This window comes from Talpa europaea (assembly GCF_964194135.1).
Source record: "Talpa europaea genome assembly, chromosome: 4".
Taxonomy (NCBI): domain Eukaryota; kingdom Metazoa; phylum Chordata; class Mammalia; order Eulipotyphla; family Talpidae; genus Talpa; species Talpa europaea.
In genome coordinates, this window is record NC_140070.1 from 70073654 (window position 1) to 70092756 (window position 19103).

At 35.6% G+C, this 19103-nt stretch overlaps 1 protein-coding gene across 5 annotated transcripts in view; it reads right to left on the bottom strand.

The window, feature by feature from the left end:
* The window catches only part of MECOM (MDS1 and EVI1 complex locus), a gene marked incomplete at its 3' end in the record, with an annotated part of 572510 nt that overhangs the window by 16712 nt on the left and 536695 nt on the right, over positions 1 to 19103 (bottom strand). For 2 of the 5 annotated variants that reach the window (XM_084232796.1, XM_084232795.1), the window contains exons 8-10: positions 14153 to 15509; positions 11252 to 11339; positions 5693 to 5719 (exon numbers count right to left, since the gene is read on the bottom strand). In XM_084232796.1, coding sequence (XP_084088922.1) covers positions 5693 to 5719; positions 11252 to 11339; positions 14153 to 15509 — 1472 coding nt within the window. The remainder of the gene's footprint in view (positions 1 to 5692; positions 5720 to 11251; positions 11340 to 14152; positions 15510 to 19103) is intronic. The other 3 variants (XM_084232798.1, XM_084232797.1, XM_084232799.1) reach the window with 2 other exon arrangements.

A 19103-nucleotide genomic window follows, 5' to 3' on the forward strand; every position in this document is an offset into this window, starting at 1 on the left:
CTGGTATACAACTGAGCAATGAAATGCATGGGAGGTAATACGCCAAACTAGATTTTTTATAAAATCAAGTGGCAGCCTTCATATTATGTTATGGGCATCAACAGAGAACTGGAAATTATGGAAATGCCTTAGATGGTAAATAAAACCATAGGATGCATGGAGTCCCATGCAAAGAACTCTCAGCATGAAAAATACCAAGTGGTCCATAGTTACAGCTTAAGTTAAATGTTTGTAATGCATAAAGAAAAAACTAAATGTGTTAAGAGGTGTTTTCCTGATACAATGTTAATATATACAAGATTTTTTATGTAGAAACATACACAAATTTTAATGAACTGTTCCTTTTTTCCTAGACAAAGTTTGACTTGCAATGACCATGACATATTACTATAAAATTCATATAATGTATCTTGACAAGGACATTAGAAAATAAGGGGTACAATTAGCATAACCATACTCTTAAAGAAATATTCTTGGGGAAAAACTATTCTGCCTAATTCCTGATCTTTAATACCTTACTCTATTTTGCTTAAAATCTTCAAATTTTGGTCCACCTACACAGATATTTGCAAAACTACAATGAGAGAATAGTCTTTACTTTCATTTTTAATTTTTTATAGGATTTATTTATTTTTATACAAGAACCGGGGTATAGGCCAGATGCGCAGGAGGGTGAGAGGATTCACCAGAGACAGAGCGGGGAACAGAACAGGCAGACTGATGAAACACACTGCTGAGGGGAGCAGTGGCTGTGACAGGAGAGGTCTGACGCACCATGTGGGACCCTCGCCCGCCGGCCGGGATCAAGCCCGTGCTGCAGTCTGCAGACAGCTTCATAGCGCAGCGCTCAACCTGCTGTGCCACCAGGGAGGCCCCTAGTCTTTACTTTTAAAAGTTAGTTTGGTCCTTATCATCCACAGGTAGAGGGTCTCCTCTTTCCTTGGATCTTCCAGAAATGTCACTTACTCAATGCTCACATTTTATTTGGAAGCTGCTGAATACTGAATTTTTTAATAGAAATGCAGATTCACAGTCCATCCTATTAAATCAACTCACCCACTATGTATTTGGTTCTCAGGGCAGTATGCCACCGGAGAACCGAGAAAGCTGTTGAAAAGGTATTTACATGCTGCCTGCACTGGACGTTTCACAAAGAGCTGGGATGGTAGACCAGAAGATTCCATGCACGGATTAAAAATGGTAACAACCATACAGGAAAACTGTTCAACCAGTGAGGATGAGTCTTTTGCTGATGAGATGGCAGGACTGAGACAGAGGCCAATTTATGAGTTCAGGTTAAAAATAAAAGGCAATACCTCCTGCCCAAAAAGAAAAGTAAATATTTCACAGACCAGCTGCTGGACACAATGCCATTGACTTCTTAAACTGGAGCAAAATCTTAACAGAATGGCCTGAACATTAGCCTCCTCTTACAAAGGGAATATTGTATGCTTGATTCTTCAAATGACTATTCATGTTGTAGTTAGCTCTTTCTTTTCCCTTTATCCCAGAGCCTGCCCTCTCATTTCATGCCCAGACTCCTAATGCTAGCTACAAATTGCAATGTACAGGGTACCACTGCCAATTTGCCAAATGTCTTTCATCAAACAATGTGCAAAAAATCTCAGAGGAAAGTCAAGATACATTTACTTGTCAGACGACAAATGTGAACGCATTGGGAGGCGGTAGGGGCTATAAGCTCAGGGGTTTGATTCATAATCACTCAGCTGCTAAAACATTCTCCACAGATGCAAGTGGACAGCACATTTGTCACGATGAAAGATTTTGACACATACTGATCACAGGGCAGAGATATGGAATGATGCTGCTGCTCAGAAAGGTTGGAGAGAGTCTGTCCCTGCAGAATCGGGTCATTATCCCCCTCTAGTCAGGACATTAGCATTTTCATATCACTTTGTATTTTATTTATTAAAAATCAATCCAGAAATATTTTATGATACTGTTTTATTTGCATTTATTCCTTCTAATTGTTCCTTGTAGAAAATCATTTTGATAGTCTAGCCACTGTGGAATAAATTGTCTGAGTGAAAAATGACCCCTGGCCTTCAAGCTGATTAGCAGTAACAAGCAAGGGTAAGGGTCATGATTGCATATATTTATTGGGAAGAATAGTAAGTGCAAGAGTGATGATTATAAATGTTTTATTTATATACATTTAATATTTGAGTAACATTTCATTATCTAGTGGTTTTAAATCATTTGAGTGTCCACCCTGCTGACACACTTAGGTTCCTGTGGCAATATATCTTATAGAAATACTTTTCCTTTTATATGGAAAATAGCTTACTCATGACAATTATTATTCTCAGCTTTCATCTCTAGCACATATAAACTACAAACCCTTCAAGTTATTTAAGAGCAATTGGCTGTTGAGAAATGTGTCTTGCTTTAGTAGCTGCTAATAGCTCCTTTTGAAGAAAGATCACTGTGATTACTTTACCTCAAACTGTTTCGATTTGGGAAAACCATCAGGAAACAAGAAATATATTATGGGCTTGATGACTAAATAATGACATTCTTAAAGATAATAGGAAAAAGAACAGGGGTTACCCAAGTGTCTCTCTTATAAGCTACGCCTACCTTTGGCTTCTAGTGTCAAATAAAAAGAGGATTAAATTGGAGTGGGTAAAGGGAGAAAAGGAAGATAGGAAGTCAGTGTAACTATTAACATCACACACACACACACACACACACACACACACCCCACTTTCTGTGTAGCTGGCAACCATTGAAGCAACATAAAAGCCATTGCTGAATCCTTCCTTTCATCTTCATAAGAATTTACTCCATGGCACTTGACCTCAGCAGAAAAGAATATGCTACTCCATTAGTATAGATGGAAGTGACTTAGACATCTGCCATTTGGGGTAGTTTAGTGATTCTGTGGCCAACATTAGTCTTAGCCTACATGTTGAATTAAGGTATAGGATTAAAATGAGTTTATCTAGTGTATTGGCCCAAACCCCAACTTTTTCAGGCTAGCTCAGCTGAATCATATGCTATTTCTCCTGAAACATCATTGTACAAAAGTACAATGCATTGTACAAAAAGTATTAAGCTTTGGCATTCATTTTAAAGCCTGGCTTGGCAATTAAAATGTCAAGAATTAGGAGAAATGGAACAGAATCCGGCATGAAAAATCCAATGAAGAAAGTGATGTGTACTACTATGAAAAAGAAATTTGCTGAGAATGGAGAAAATAAGGGAGGAAAAAGTTTTAGAAATGTATCGCTCTGTGTCCTATTAATGTCATGGCTAATCTCCAATCAGTAAATGACAGGGTTTTTTTCTATGGAACAGTAATTTTTATTTACATACATAACAGTTGTTGATGGTATCTACGGCCAGATGTCTGGAAGAGGAAGTCATTTCTCCCCTTTCTGGTCCCCAGGAGGCTATTAAAACTTTATTCTGACGCAAAGTAATATTTAGACACAATTCCCTAGCTCCTACCAAAAAAAATGCAGCTATCTCTCCAGTCAAATAAGTTAATATTTTTAAAAACATTTCAGTAGGCAAGATATCATCAACTGGGTCCTAAGCACTTAACATTTATTATCTGGCAGCCAATAATTGATGACATTAAGAAGTTTGTCATTAAAACTATTAAAGTGACAATCTGATTATAGGAAATGATATGTCCAATAGCACCATGAATTATGTGGCTAACTATTTCACAAATTAGATTACAGATGCACTTATCATAAAATAACTATTTTTCATAAATAGCTTATGATGGGAAAGTTTGTAGATTTGGTTGTTTTCTATATTTATTCATTTGATAATCTTGAGAAATCTCAAAACCATGGCCATTTGTGGACAAAGTAAATATTCTTATTTTATGGTTATCTCACTCCATGTATCATATTCAGCAGTCATGATTATGAAATCAGTTAGAGTTTTTTAACCACTAAAAAATTATAAACAGTATTTTTACTATTTACCACCAATACTTTATAGTACAAATATAAATCATAGCTCTGAAAAATCTAATAGCAGAAAAGGAGCATTTCCAAAACACTGCAATGACATCTGCTATGTCATCGTATTATCAGGTAAGAGAACTCAGCTTAAAACATGAATTGGTTTGGAAAGTTGGTAGAACCTATTTATGGAAGGGATGACACTTTCTGCATGAAATTGTCAACAACACAGCTACTGTCAAATAATCCTCTATCTTATGACTGGTTCAAGAAGATGTGGTATAATATACAATGGAATACTACTCAGCAATCAAAAAGATAAATTCATGCCATCCACAGCAAAATGGGTGGAGCTGGAAGGGATTACACTTAGTGAAATAAGCGAAGGAAAAAATAAAAATATCAGATGATATCACTTATAGGAAGAATATAGGGAAACTGAACAAAGGATCAAAAAAATTAAAAAAGACAAAACTTGTAAGCAACCACAGATCTGAGGCTTATAGCAGGGGAGAGGGAAGGTGAGTGATTAAAATGGGTGGGCAGAGCACAAGAGACCATAGTGATGGTTCACAGGTGATGTGGTGGTAGGATACATACAGCAATTACGCCTAAGAAGAAAAATCAAATACTGTACAAAAATGAGTAATGTAAGAAAATTAGAAAATTAATAAAGAAAAATACAGGGAAAAATTTAAAATTCTCTCTTAGAGAGCATAAGGATCAGCCGGAATGATCCTCAAGACAGGTGATACTCTGCCAGGAAAAGCAGGTGAATAGCACTGGAATCACAGAGCAAAGTAATCAAAGAACCACCCTCTTACTGTACAACTTTGCCTTTGGAAATATATGAACATTAGAGAAAGGTCACAATTCAATACAAATTCCATAATGGAGAAAATGAACATGAGATAGCAGAAATAGGTAACTGCTAAAATGTTTCAATTTAAAATTATTTTACATGATTATATGGTGACTACAGGAAAATTGAACTACACTTCAAGATTTTTCCCATAACTCAGAATAGTATCATTTTGAGTGATAAAGATATAAAGAAGTAAAACTACATATATTTAGAGGGAATTATATAATGTTATTTCCATTGAAGGTTTATTTGGGAGTGAAAACTAAATAAGTTTATTCTTTGTATTTGATATTCTAGTATCATTAATTGACAACTGAGTTATCTAGAAATACTAACTGAAAGTTGAGGGAATGAGACTCAATGTTATAAGATCCACTCATTAGTTAGATAAGGATTTTTAAACAGTTAATATTATTTCTCTAAATGGCCAGAATTAAGTTCTATCCTGGGATATATGGATATGAATTCTATTATCAGTTTATGTCTACACATAAGTTCAGGTTTTAAATTTCGAAGACTTTATCAAAAGCATCTTTTACAGGCTTCCCAAATAACGGTTGTTTCCATTTACTGATCCATGTCAACGCCTCTTTTAAGGACACTCTACTAAGTGCCCAGAAGGAATATAACTCAAGTATAACTGTGTGAAATGGGTCAGATTTATAGAATAAACTTCTTTCTGTAAACAATTTATAGCACACTAAATGCCCAATTGTAACTGAAAGTATTTTACAGCTTGACAAAACTAGAAAACTATTACTGAACCCATATCATTTCATGAAAAAGGGCTCAGAATTATTTCTGTTTGCATAGCAATTTAGAATATGTTCTTTTCTTTTTAATGCTATGTTACTTTAGTCAAAAATATAAGTAGGAAACTTACCCAAGTTCTATGATCAGGCAGTTGGAACTGGGAGCAAAATTGAAACAAAAACAAAAAATTACTTCTGTACAGGTATCTTCATTGCAAACTATCTTTTGAATAATTAATTAACATTTATGCTAACTTAGTAATTTTTTGCATATCATGTAACTGTACCTTGAGTAGCAGCTTTGTAAATAAATATTAAATATTTTATAACACTCCTGAATTTCCTCTCCCTAAATTGAATTTTAGAATAAGGATAAAAACCAGAATGTTCTTTTTTTATTTTTTGAAGCTAAATGCTACCTACATTAAATTTTAAATATCAAACACTTCCTTTTTAAATTATTACTACACAATTCCTAAATTTCACTTCAATAGTTAAAAATTAAACAGTTTCCTATAAAATATCCAGTCTTTTGTATTTTTGTAATACTAAATAGGAACAAAGAAAATATAATTAAATATGAATCATCAGTAACAAACATAGTACACTTATAAATACACTACTGAACTTTTATTAGCATGAATCTTAGACCATCAGTAGTCAGCATGTCTAAGGATAATAATTAAAAGATCTACAAAGTTCTAGTTATGATAACTCATGGGAAGGATCACTTCAGTGAGACAGAAGCTCTTCCAGAAACCCAAAGGTTATGCCATTAAAAACATCATTTTATTTGGCTAAAGGGGGTAGATGATACTTTCATAGGCTTTGGAATCTTTAATAAGAAAGATACCTATATTTTAATGGATGAAAGGTTTATCACAGAAGAAATCTAATGATCTGAAATACATGCTAAAAGAAAGATAAAAAGCAAAAAAACTTTAGTGATTTTCATATTAATATATAAATGATGTTGGGAAATGACTAACTTTTCCCCAGGTTCTTGTGACACAGTAGAAGGATGGTCAGACATTTTAAAAGAAATTTTAAAGATGAATGAAGGACAGAAATGTAAGTAAAATTGGAACTGTTTCAAAGCCAAACACCTGAGATTAAATGCATAAATAACCAGTATTAAAATTATAGGAAAATCAAACCAAGGAATAATAGTGAGTTTTTCAACAGTGCAATTGCCAAATGACCTCTATAGATGGCATTTCAAAAAAATGAACTATCATGTGACTGTCAGTTACCTAAAATAGAAATCAATTAAATGAACAGTCTGGGGATCACAGAATAATAGTCTCCATATCATCTAGTTGTGACTGTCTTCTTCTTTTCAAAATTATACTCTAAACTATGATTTCACAAATAATTTTCACCCACATATCCAGGGAGAATCTCTATAATACTTATTTCTCTCATATTAAACTAACTTATTTTTAAGAGTGAAATAGAAGGCTTAATATTTCCATAATGACATTATAGAATGAACAAACTTCTTTAAGAATTGAATTGTAGAAATTTAAGACCTTGACAATCATTTTGGAAAACAAGAAGATGTGGTATATATACAAACTGGAATATTACTCACTGATCAAAAAAGATAAACTCATGCCATTTTGTCGCAACATGAGAAGAGCCGGGAGGTATCACGCTAAGTGAAATAAGTCAGAAGGAGAAAGATAAATACTGAATGGTGTCACTAGTATATGGAATATAGAGAAATCAAACAAAGGGTTGACAAAGACAAAATTTAAAAACAACCCTTGATAATTGACCATAGATCTGAGGCCTCTGGAGGGAAGGGGGAGGAATGAGAACCAGGAAGGTGGGGAGAGCACAACAGGCTATGGTGGAGGACTATGGGTGCTTTGGTGGTGGGAGAGCTATGGTGACCATACCTGAGGGGAGAAATCCTATGTTGTCAAAATACTAACCAGGATGAAAACAATGGTACTCCATTAATAAAATAATTAATTTAAATATTTTAAAATGCATATATGACACAATAAATTTATTTTCAAATACATTTAATTGACATCAAAAACAAATACTGTTCAAATAAAAAACTGATTTATGTAATTAAATAAGAAAAAATAGAATGAAAATAGTTAAAAATAAAAATCCATTTGTCTCTTAAATTGGAGGAATGTTTTTTGGGTACTTCTGACAAGAATTTTTAAAACATTTTCTCTTATTTCAAAAGACAATGAGATGGCCTAATGGATTTTCTTTCTTATTAATAATATTTTTTTAAAGATTTATTTATTTATGCATACAAGAATTGGGGTACAGGCCAGAGGTGTGTGTGGGGGTGAGAGGATTCACCAGAGACAGAGTGTGGAACAGAACAGGCAGATTGACTGAAATACACTGTTGAGGGGAGCGGTGGGAGAGTCAGGAGAGGTCTGCTGTGCTATATGGGTATCTCCCTGGCCAGGGATTGAACTCATGATGCAGTGGCTTCAGAGTGCTGTGACTTAACTCCTTGCATCACCAAGGAGACACCCTAATGGATTTTCAATAAAATTCCAAAAATATCTATTGAGGACTTCATCTTTCATGATTAGAAATTACTTTTGTAACATGTACTGGGGAAAGACATACTGGGTAGAACATAAAGATACTTAAAAATTGTAAAAGCAGATTTGCCCAGAGAATACACTTCCAAGCATATACACTGCCAAGCATATATAAATGATATAAAACTTTTCCATAAAGCATTAAGAATACATGATCTCTTTATTATTATGAAACTCTAAGAAATAGAGTAGGTAATATTCTCATTCTGAAGATGAAGATATGGAAGCTCAAATAGGCCATGCAGTTTGCTCCAATACCTTTTAAGTGAAGGATGAAGCAATGAACAGGTGGTTTTATCCAAGTACTTACTTAGCCACAAAATCATGGCAATATTTGGGGGCAGAGAAAGTACTTCCATTTTGACTACTTGCTCTCTGCCACCTTATTTCTACACAATGAGGTCATGCCAAGGACAAGGTAAACATCTTTTCAAGTATTTCTAGATACATGCTATAAATCCACCAAAGAAACTGCACACAGGAAGTATCAGGAGCATATTTCACTGATAATATTTTCTTTTCAAAATGGAATACTTCTGCTTCACTAATAATAATAGCTTTCACATGCCAAACACAATGCTAAACATGCTGTATATGTGAACACTGATCTTTATATCTACTCTTGTAAGGCTGGAAGAGGTTATCCCCACATGCAGATAGAGAAGACCCCAAAACCTAAGCACTACTGCTAAGCAGTTATTCTTGCCCTGATTTCTGGGTAGTGTTTGATTGTAAGTGAATTTTGAGGCTATGATGGGATTGGCAGACTACTAGAAACAACAAAAGTTCTGTTGGAACTTCAGAGCATTTGAGGCAGATTCTCTGAATAAAACACTGATTGGTGTAAAGGCTTGGTGAAAATGGCTGACCCAAGATTCTCCCAGGCAACCGTCTTTGTTATCTGCATTCCATTGACATACAATCACTACATGCAAAACCAGCCAGGATAGTCATAACAATAATGGAATACTTCTTTGGTGGTTGGTAAGTAGCCTCTGCAGCAAACACCCTGAATGTTCACCTGCTGCCCTGGCTTCTTCCCAAAAAACCCTTCAGACAGTTCACTAGCCAACTACTAAAGTATTAACAGTTGGTATGGCAAGGGTTCCAGAACCCTGCTACAGAATGGCAGGCATTCATTTTAATGTCAGTATTCATGACATACCAGGTGTTAACTATTTTATCACCTTTGCATTCTAATCGAAAAATGAAGAGCAGCAGAAGGCTACCCTTTACACCAAGACGACAGTCTGGGGTGGGAAGGAACACCCAATGTGCTCCCACGGGCGTGTTTGTGAAGATCTGAGGGAAGGACTGCTGTGCTGCAGACACTGTAAGAGTGCCTCATCCTTCGTGATCCTTCATTAACTTTGCAGATATTAAATATAGCATTTCTCTTACATTATTTGGTTAACAAATATGTACCATACTACATAACAGTTGCATGCACATGTAGATTTATTGACAGATGGAATTTATCATCTTAAACACCAGTAACTCTAGTTTTGCTAACTAAAAGTATTTGAATTTCAGATTAAATAAGAACCTTATAAACAACTCCTCATTTTATAGATAACAAAACTAAAAGCCAGATACACTGGCCCCCAGTCTTTTTTTTTTCCGATTATACCATTTACACTTAGCACTTAATTTTGAAGTGAATAAGTATTTGTTTTTAAAGATTATTAGACTGTGAAAAGAATTTAATTATTGTAATTAAATGTATATAACTATAATAATTTTATAAATCATTTAGTTAAAATTAGAAGAGGAAGTTATCAAGAGAGATATACTTTTGAGCAATATTTGACACAAAATGCATATTACATAGAGGTTTATCAGTGCATGAAAACTACAAGTATGATTAAGATAAGCCGGAATAGAAAACATAAGTATCTGTTAAACATTTAGTATTTTAAACTTGCCTCTTTTCCATACGGTAATTATGTAAATAATACAATTATCTAGCCTTTCAAAAAAATACAAACTGGAATAATTCCAAGCCTTTTACTATTAAATCATATATTTTCTCAGTTGGAAATAAAGATAATTTTTGAGCAATGTTAGATTTATTCAGTTAGCCAAGCAGATAGTATTTTCACTCACATAGTCTGCTATTCAGGACTTTGGGAAGCTACTTGAATATGTGAAGGAAAGGTAACAGTGGCGGGAGGGGATGGGTTAAAAAAATCACAGACGGGTATCTCATAACCGTCTAAGAAAGTCTACATAAAATTCCACTAATTTATTAAAGGGGCATAATTTTTGGTTTGAACATACTGAAACACAATGAATTGGTCTACTCTGTTTTCAAGCATTTCATAAAGCTTTTGCTCACTACTTAGACAGACCAGAGTTTATATCTTTGAAAAAAATCAATATAAACTAGAAACCAGATTCAAGATGTTTCTATATTTGTTGTTTCAACATAATTCCCCACATGTCGACTGATATATAAGCCAGTTTTAAAAAATGACTACATATGCAGGGACACAGAGATGAGCCAATTAGATATCACCCCTCTATATCCTCCTAGAAATGAGAAACTGTATTTTGATAAAGGGACAAAACTCTATTCAGTAAATAGCTGTGTGTATTGTGGTGAATTCTTGTGTAATTACAGAATTTTGCTGGAATGCCCAGTGGTCTCTACATAAATTCCTTCACTCTCTATGGTAACAACTTGTCAGGTAGACTCATTTCCTGTTTTTATCTAAGCACTAACAGAACCAAACAACCTTTATGAATTTGAAAGGAATCACTGTAAGATACATTTCTCAGCATAGATAATTTTTAAATACAAAAGACAACTTCAGTATTTATTTTCTTAGCTGAATTTTGCTTACTTCAAAATTCACTTTGACTCAGTAAGTAGCTAACAGCAGACGACAATTTAACAGCAACATCATATTACTTTCACACATCTATTAATGACTTTTTCTTTAAAAAGTTGAGTTTTAATTCCGCTAGAATTTCCTGTGTTCTTCCACAACAGCGTCATAGGAAATCCTAATGTTCTCAAGAATTCTTTCATTTCATTGCACCTGCCTTTCAGGATCAACAAGTTAGTTTACAAGTTTGAAGCTGCAAATACAAAATACTTACTTGTGGGTGAAATAAGAATCCTGGAGAAGGTCTCAAGTATTTCTCTTTTAAAGCTTCAAGTGGATCAGTTAGCTTTCTTTTCTCTACTCTGAAAGTTTAAAATTAGATTTTGGAGATGAATTAGACTTACATATCAATCACTGCATAATCACTGACATTTACAACAGCTAACAATACGGCAAATGGTAGGTTTCTGGAAAGCACACTCATAAAAATTTAAAGATGTTCAGTCGTTAAGGAATACTATGGCACTCCTCGGTGCTCAAAAAAGGAAGGTCCTGTTTATTGAATGACTAGTAATGATAATAATGAGGAAATAGAAAAAATGAAAAGACAAAGCCAAAGGCATTGATCATAAATGTATGCATTTCCATTTCAAATGTAGGCAAAAATACCTGGCAATTTTAAAATCATATGGATGGGATTAATTTTGAAAATTAAAGTTATTTTCTACCAATAAGGTATTCTACCACAGAGTCATGTTATTTTTTCCGTATTTTCCAAGGCAGCAGGAGAGTTTCTAAGCACACCATACAACCTGCTAGCTACTCTGTGGAATTGTGGAATTCCTGCTAGCTACTCTGTGGAATTCCTTCCTCTAATGGCACACTTTGAACAGTACAAGGGGTGGGATGAGCAAGAGGAATACTTTGAAGGTCGGAAGACATATATAAAACTTACCCTCTGCTTTATAAATGTTAGCCATTCTATTTTCTACTAAGAATATATGACATGACATTATGGATCAATTTAACTTTTTTTTTTTTTTTACCAATTCCTGGTAATTTTCATTTAAAAAATACATAAAGTCCTTATTTCTAATTCATTCCCCCCCCTCAGGTTTGAGAAGTTCTGCTGCTGTAATTTTCTTTCAAACACTGTTGAATCATTACTCTTAAAGAATCAAAATAAAAGTCACTACTTCTTAAAATTTCGTACTTTGCTTTGTGTACACTATTTCACTTGTTGACACAGGGGCTTCATGCCCATTTTATGGATGAAAAACAATGTTTGACATAGGAAAATAAAGAGTTCTCCCCAGGTCTGATACTAAAATTGAGGTTTAGATCTTTTTTGTGACATTAATAAAATCACAGGCCTATGACACTGAAATACCAGAGGGAAGACAAACAATAGAGTAATCAAAAGGAAGGTTAAGAGGTGATGGAGAAGCTTGTAATGAGTACATGCAAGAATTGGAAGTCCATTGACATTGGAAGGTTCTAAGAAAATGTGAGAAATAATTTTCACAAAGGACGGAGCGATATCACTGATGAAAATGCAACCTTACTGGCAATCAGTAATATATGAGCTATTCACAAAGTATGAAAGATTTGTTTTACCTTCTTTTTTATTTTTAATAATGCAATTGCCTCACAAACTAAGATATAATGGGGGGTGGGGTGCCCAAGCATAGTATTGGTGTCTCTGAGATTTTGTTTGTATTGTTCTTTTTTAATTCTAAAACCTTGTCATGTTCAAGGGGAGGAAGCCCTTAACGTAGTGATGATGTTTCTTACTTAATGTATTGGTAATACACTAGGTAGACAAAGAATCTTATGTGAAAAGAATGTGTCACTCTAGTACCTAGTAAGTACTAGAAGTGCAATAAATATCATTTTTAAAAGCACAAAATTATCTCTTCATAAAAGATAATTATCTCTTCATAAAAGATATATTTAATTAGTCTCATCTTTTAAGCATCCAATAAAAATTATTCCAATGAATAATTAACTCTTGGCAATGTTCAAGATTTGATGAAAAAACATAGTAACATTTGAATACACCATAAGGATAATTATGTTTAAATACTAAATCATTCTGAATGATCAAGTGATTTTTTTTTAACATGAGGATACATCAGATTTTTACTTTTTTGGAAGTGATTGCAGTTGATTCTTTGCTCTCCTTCAGAGACACACTGGCCTCTTTGGAAATCCTTTGATGAGAGAAAAGTCTTTTTCATCTACAGGGAGAATCATGTCTCAGAACACAATTCCTCCAGGAGAAAGAAGAACCCCCCAACCTGACCCTATTCTCAACTTTGTGTACTCTTTCATTTTTAAACACAACAGGCATGATTTGGTGGCCAGGTTATTTTGAATGGAAACTCAACTCTCATAGAAGAATGCACAAGATGCTCTGAAGGCCTTGCTTATGTGTAGCAAAACCGAAGACTGCTCATAACACTGAGCCCTCTCTGGACAATCCATGCTGATTCTCTGCACTGCACATGACTCAGTTAGCCTTCTGGGCTTAAGAAGCTTTTTATTAAGTATATATGTTTTCCCCAAGGAATTTTTGGATACATGAAAGGAAAGTGGATAATGAAGGCATTAAATAGAGCCTTATTTTGTAAGTTGATGGCTCACATTATATACAAAACATTTTTGTGATTAATATTTCATTCACTTGTGGCCAAAGAGATTTACTTAGAAACAGAATGTGACCAGTATTTATTAAGGATGTACTGGTAGGTTAACAAAGAATAAACTCTTACTGTTATAGCCCCCATCTTATTCCAAATAACCTGACTCATTTAAGCACCCACACATATTTGCAGTAAGCCTTCCAGAGCCTCATCCTTTTGCCACTTGGACAACTTGCTTTAAAAATGGCTTTCCCATATTTTCCACATAAGAATGTGCATTAAGATAAATTTATTGTCATGGGAAAGAACTCCGTGGCCTTTTCCACAATAGCTAATTCAGAGACATCCAAACATAAGTACAAACCTACGAGTAAACTTTCTGAATAAAAAATGAGTCCACCAGTTCAAGCAGCTTTACTCTCTGCTTTACAATAGCAATAAAAATGGTAGATTGGAAGTCATAACTTTATAGTGTGAAAACTACTTCTCATACACTTGTCCACAGGTATCTTTCGCTCATCCACCCTTACCTGTAAATGGGATCCATAAAGAAAGGGGTGGGTCTTGCATGCTGCAAGGAACCATCTGAGGCCGATCTTGTTTCAATGTTGCTTCCTTTCTTTTCCCCAAACACATGATTTTTTCGAGGCTCGCTCAGCTTTGTCCCACTGGCTCTACTCCTACTGCCCATGCTTAGATCCAGGGGCTGGTCTTGGCTTGTGGCAGGTGTGGCTGGAGGCTTGGAGGGGACAGGAGTCAAGGGCTTCTCATCCTTTCGCTTAGTGGTGAGATCAAAGGGAGACTCAGAGCTTCCCTTCTGCAGTTTCTTTACTTCACTTGGTGATTGGGGTTCCAATTTCAAAGGTAACGATCTCAAGTCTCTATCAGGAAATGGGTACATTGATTGAGAGAATGCTGGAAAAAATGGGAGGGGAAACATGGAAGGGTAAGGTAAAGCTCCAACTTTTTTGTCTTGCAGCCCCACCAGTCCTGTTGAACCAAAGTATTTTTCAGCAATAGAAGCAATAGCCTTTATAGAATCATTCACAGCTCCTGACACGGCAGTTTGCTCCTCTAAAGATGGTGAGAAAATGGAATGATTGCTGTATTCTTTCTTATTATGTATTGAAGCCAGATTCTGAAGAGGGCTTACTTTGTCTTTGAACATTTTACCATTTTCTTTAAATTTCTCTTTATCACTTTCAATGTCACTTTCCAGATCAGAGCCCGAGGTTGTTTCCAGGTCACTGCCACTTGGTGTACTGACATCATCAAGGTCACTACTCTCTGACTGGTCACTGATTTTCTCAAGGGGCCTCTCTTCAGAGGACCTCTCGGGCTGGAGCTCCACTGGCTTATTGTCCCCTACAGGTGGGTGTTTAGATAGTGCCTTCAAAATATCCTGTGTAGCTGGCAGTATCTGAGGATGTGTCATGAGGGGACTTTGACTTTTGTTTGTCTGTTCAGTACTTGATAGTCCTTTAACAGGAGAACTAGCAGGTATCAAAGGAGGCCTGTGGTACAAGCCGGAAGGAAACAGACCAGGGAAGCTAAAAGAAAATCCAGGAGCTGTTGGAAAGGTAAGACCAGCAGGATGCCTATTGGCACCAAAATAGTCAGCAAGGCCCGGGTTGGCATGACTCATATTAACCATGGACGTTTTATCCATAGCTGGGGTTCCAGGAAGTGAAATGCCTTGGCCAAAAAATCCACCTGCCGCAAAATGGTTCTTGCCCTCACAAAACCTCCTGTGTTTATTTAAGGAAGACGTAGTGCTGAACATTTGTCCACAGTCTTTGCACTTGATTTGGGTTCTGCAATCAGCATGCATGCGCTTATGACGACAAAGGTTTGAAAATTGAGTATAGGATTTATGGCAGACCTCACCTGTGTGCAAACAACAAAAAAGAATCTCAGGCTTTATGTCAATTGCTTCTGAATTTAGCAAGTATCACAATTGGTTTACCCAAAATTTTAATTAGGAAGCCAGGAAAAGATGTTGGAGGCACCAGTCTGAGTGCTCCGAACACAGATAACCCCATTTCACTAGATTCCAAAGCAAGGCATCCAACCTGACAAATGTCTTGAGGCAGCACAAATATTCCATATGTATTTATATATATATATATATAAATATTTTGTCATCCCCACTGAATAATACTTTGCATTATAATACCGAATAATAATATTCGGGTATCTAAATATTTAAGGAAAACACAAACTTGGGCATGCATTGACTTTCCACCCAATACTACTCTAATAGAATTTTAGAACACATAACATGTACTAAGCATGAAACATACCAAGAAACCTTTAAAACTTTCAGACCCTCTGAAAAAGTCTATGTTGTAGGCACCAAAACAAAACAGTCTTCTCTCAACCAGAAACTTCACCTTTATTCCTGCTCCCCTTGGGGAAAAGGTCTGTGACTGCTCTACCATTATTTAATTTGTATTATATCATACACTCTCATCATTCACACATCAAAGCCATATAACAATGCACATTGTGTATTCTGAGACATTTTTAACAATCATTTTCATGATTTGAGAAAGACTGACATAATTTACAATAGCTCTATTTTAAGCCTGCAAAGGAAACTAAATTGAATGTAGCCCATCCTGCATTGCTGGTTCCCATGAACTATGATCACGTCCTCTGACTTCCCCTCACACCAGTGGTTGTGCTAACCTTCCTGCATTTATGAAATCCCCGTCCTTGAGAAATATGTCCACTTGTCATATCTTCGCCAGTTATCTCAGGACTTAACTTCCATGTGTTACAGCCAACTGTGGCAAACAGGGGAGAGAGCTTTGCGCTAATCCAGAATGAAGAGAGGAGAGGGCGCAGCTGGGCAATATCCCACTTCACCAAAAATGTGCCAAAAAGGTAGAACCTTTCCCCCCTCACTTATGTGCAAATCTCTCCAAGCATAGTTTAAGACCAAACTCTGTAACCTTTGAGAACCCCTTTGCTACGTGACTCCCACTCACTTCAAGTCCAGTAAGTTTCAGGGATCAGATTCTCAAGCATCATAATTTTTATTATATTTTGTAAGGATGAATCTAGTCTATGTATGAACTTCCTTTAAATGCTTCTATGCATGACTAGGGAATGCAGAAACATGCTTGTAGGCAAGTGTTGAGAAACAAATTTATACAAGAAATGAATTTAAGAAAAATAGAATATTTATCACTTCCACAGGATGTGTCTTTAAATGGAAACGGCTGAGTTCCTAAGTGAAAGCAATGGTCATGTTTTTTAAAAAACTCATACGGTGGAGATTTTATACACCTTCATCACACAAAACTCACCCGAAACTGATTATCCCACACGCCACCAAACAGGAAGTACCAAGTGATCCCATAGCTATTTCTTTTACTACAACACTTCAGATGCATTGGTACATGTATCAGTCTGCCTACCAGTATTAATGACCTTTCAATTGTGGGATAATTTATAACATTGCAGAGGCTGTAACATGCACTCTCACATTTTAAAGATAAGCTTGGGTTTTAACGGGAAGAGAAGATATGAGTGATTTCTTTCCCAATTATTCTACTGGAATATATTGATCAGAGTCTGCTTTAATGGCAAACCAATGTTACGTCAATTAAAAAAAATACAATCAAAAAAAGAAAATTGACAGTAATTGCACAATGAAAATGAAAAAAAAAACATACTAGTTTTACATACTAGTTAACCATATACAAAAAATATACATACTATTTAAGTTCTCCGAAAGACTAATTCAAACCATACGATGTACAAGGTAGAAACATGAGACTTTGACTAGTTATACTATCAGCTGTGAGCAATAACAAGAAAATAATTATTTCTCATTAAAAAAGCAACACCTGCCCTCTGGGCATTAGAAAACATTAAGAAAATGTCATGATGGGTATTCAACCAAGGTGTAAGTTTCTGATTGTTTTTCAATTTTTTGGCAATGTTGCTGTCTAAACATCTTTCTGATGACTGGAATGGCTTTAAGAAATCCTGGGCTTCTCTCTATTAGAATGACAGAAGGTGCATTTGACTTTCCTGGCGGTATCCCTTGTTATACGGATGAGCAGCATCTGTGTCAGGTCAGTTCGGGTCTCAAGAACACAGATTCTGGGATGTCTCCATAGGCAAAGGTTTTGTTTTCCTCATTGAAGGCCTGACCTGGCCCCCCACAAACCACCAAGCCTCCAGGTAAATGACTCAATTGATGTTGAAGTCTATACTCTACTGTAATTTTCTCAGTAATAAGGAATTAGCTAGCAGTTAATGTTGTATTTTTCAACTTATTAAACAAATTAAGAGGTATTTTGAATATATTCAACCTATTAGAGCATGTGGTTTCTATTTGGGAAGGCTGGAGGTTTCTGTAAAGCCAGTGAGTAATTACCTTAGCGATGGTAACTCTGGGCTCAAGCTCGGCGGCACACTGTAACAAGAGACAGTTGCCATAAACACACCAGTGGGGTAAATCGTGGTGTGTGGCCTTCTGGTGAGAAACAGATATCAACTCTAGGTGAACCTCCTCCACTCCAAAGTCTCCACACCAACTCCTCTTTTGTTCCGAAATTACACAGCTATTATTTTTAATTACCCCATGGTTCTGTCAGATTTTACATTTGAAGACTGCCATCTGCTATTTAAATTTACCGATAATTACTGAAAATACATTTATGGGAAGTAGTTGATGCAACCTAATTGGAAAGGGACACCCTATAGTGCTTTCAAGTAAAATTTGACTTCAACACAATTAAAATTCCAGATCTCAGAACCTGAGATGATAGGAATCTATGTTTTCTGACTTTTATTTCAAATAATAGAGAAGGCATTGGATGTGTGATTCTAATTTGTGGTGGTCTATTCTGTCCTGTTTTCCCACAAACATAATAAATTTGTCAAAACATATTTATAGGAAATTGGAAAAAAATGAAGTATCTATGCCAGTAGCATATGAGAGAACATTATTAGGGTGTAATAACCTCGAGTCAGGTATGTCTTTTTGAGACAATAAGTCTAAAATTTCTACTGTATACTTCATGTCTTGTGACTTTCAACAGAGCTCCCCTATGGAGAGTTGGGCACCCTTTTGTTTATCTGGCAGTCCTCTTCACTCCACCCAGGGAACAGAGAAACAAGAATCTAGTGTAAACTGGAAAGGGAAAGAAAAGCTCTCTTGATGCTTGGAAGCACAAAAGAAAACTATGTCAAGGCAAAAAAAAAAAAAAAAAAAAAAAAAAAAAAACCAGGGAGACTAGTCTCTGACATCTCCATTTTGGCACTGAAAATTAGTTTTTTCCACCTGGTCTTGTAGTAGTGTCTCATCTAGCCACTAAAAACCATCATGTATTTGTCAAAAAAGCTCTTTTGCCAGGGTTCCAAAATCAGAGGTTTTGCCAACTACTGGATCTGCTTCAACCAGTTCTATCCTTATCTGGATTCAAAATCAGTCCTGAAGTTTGTAGCACAACTCAGTGAGTC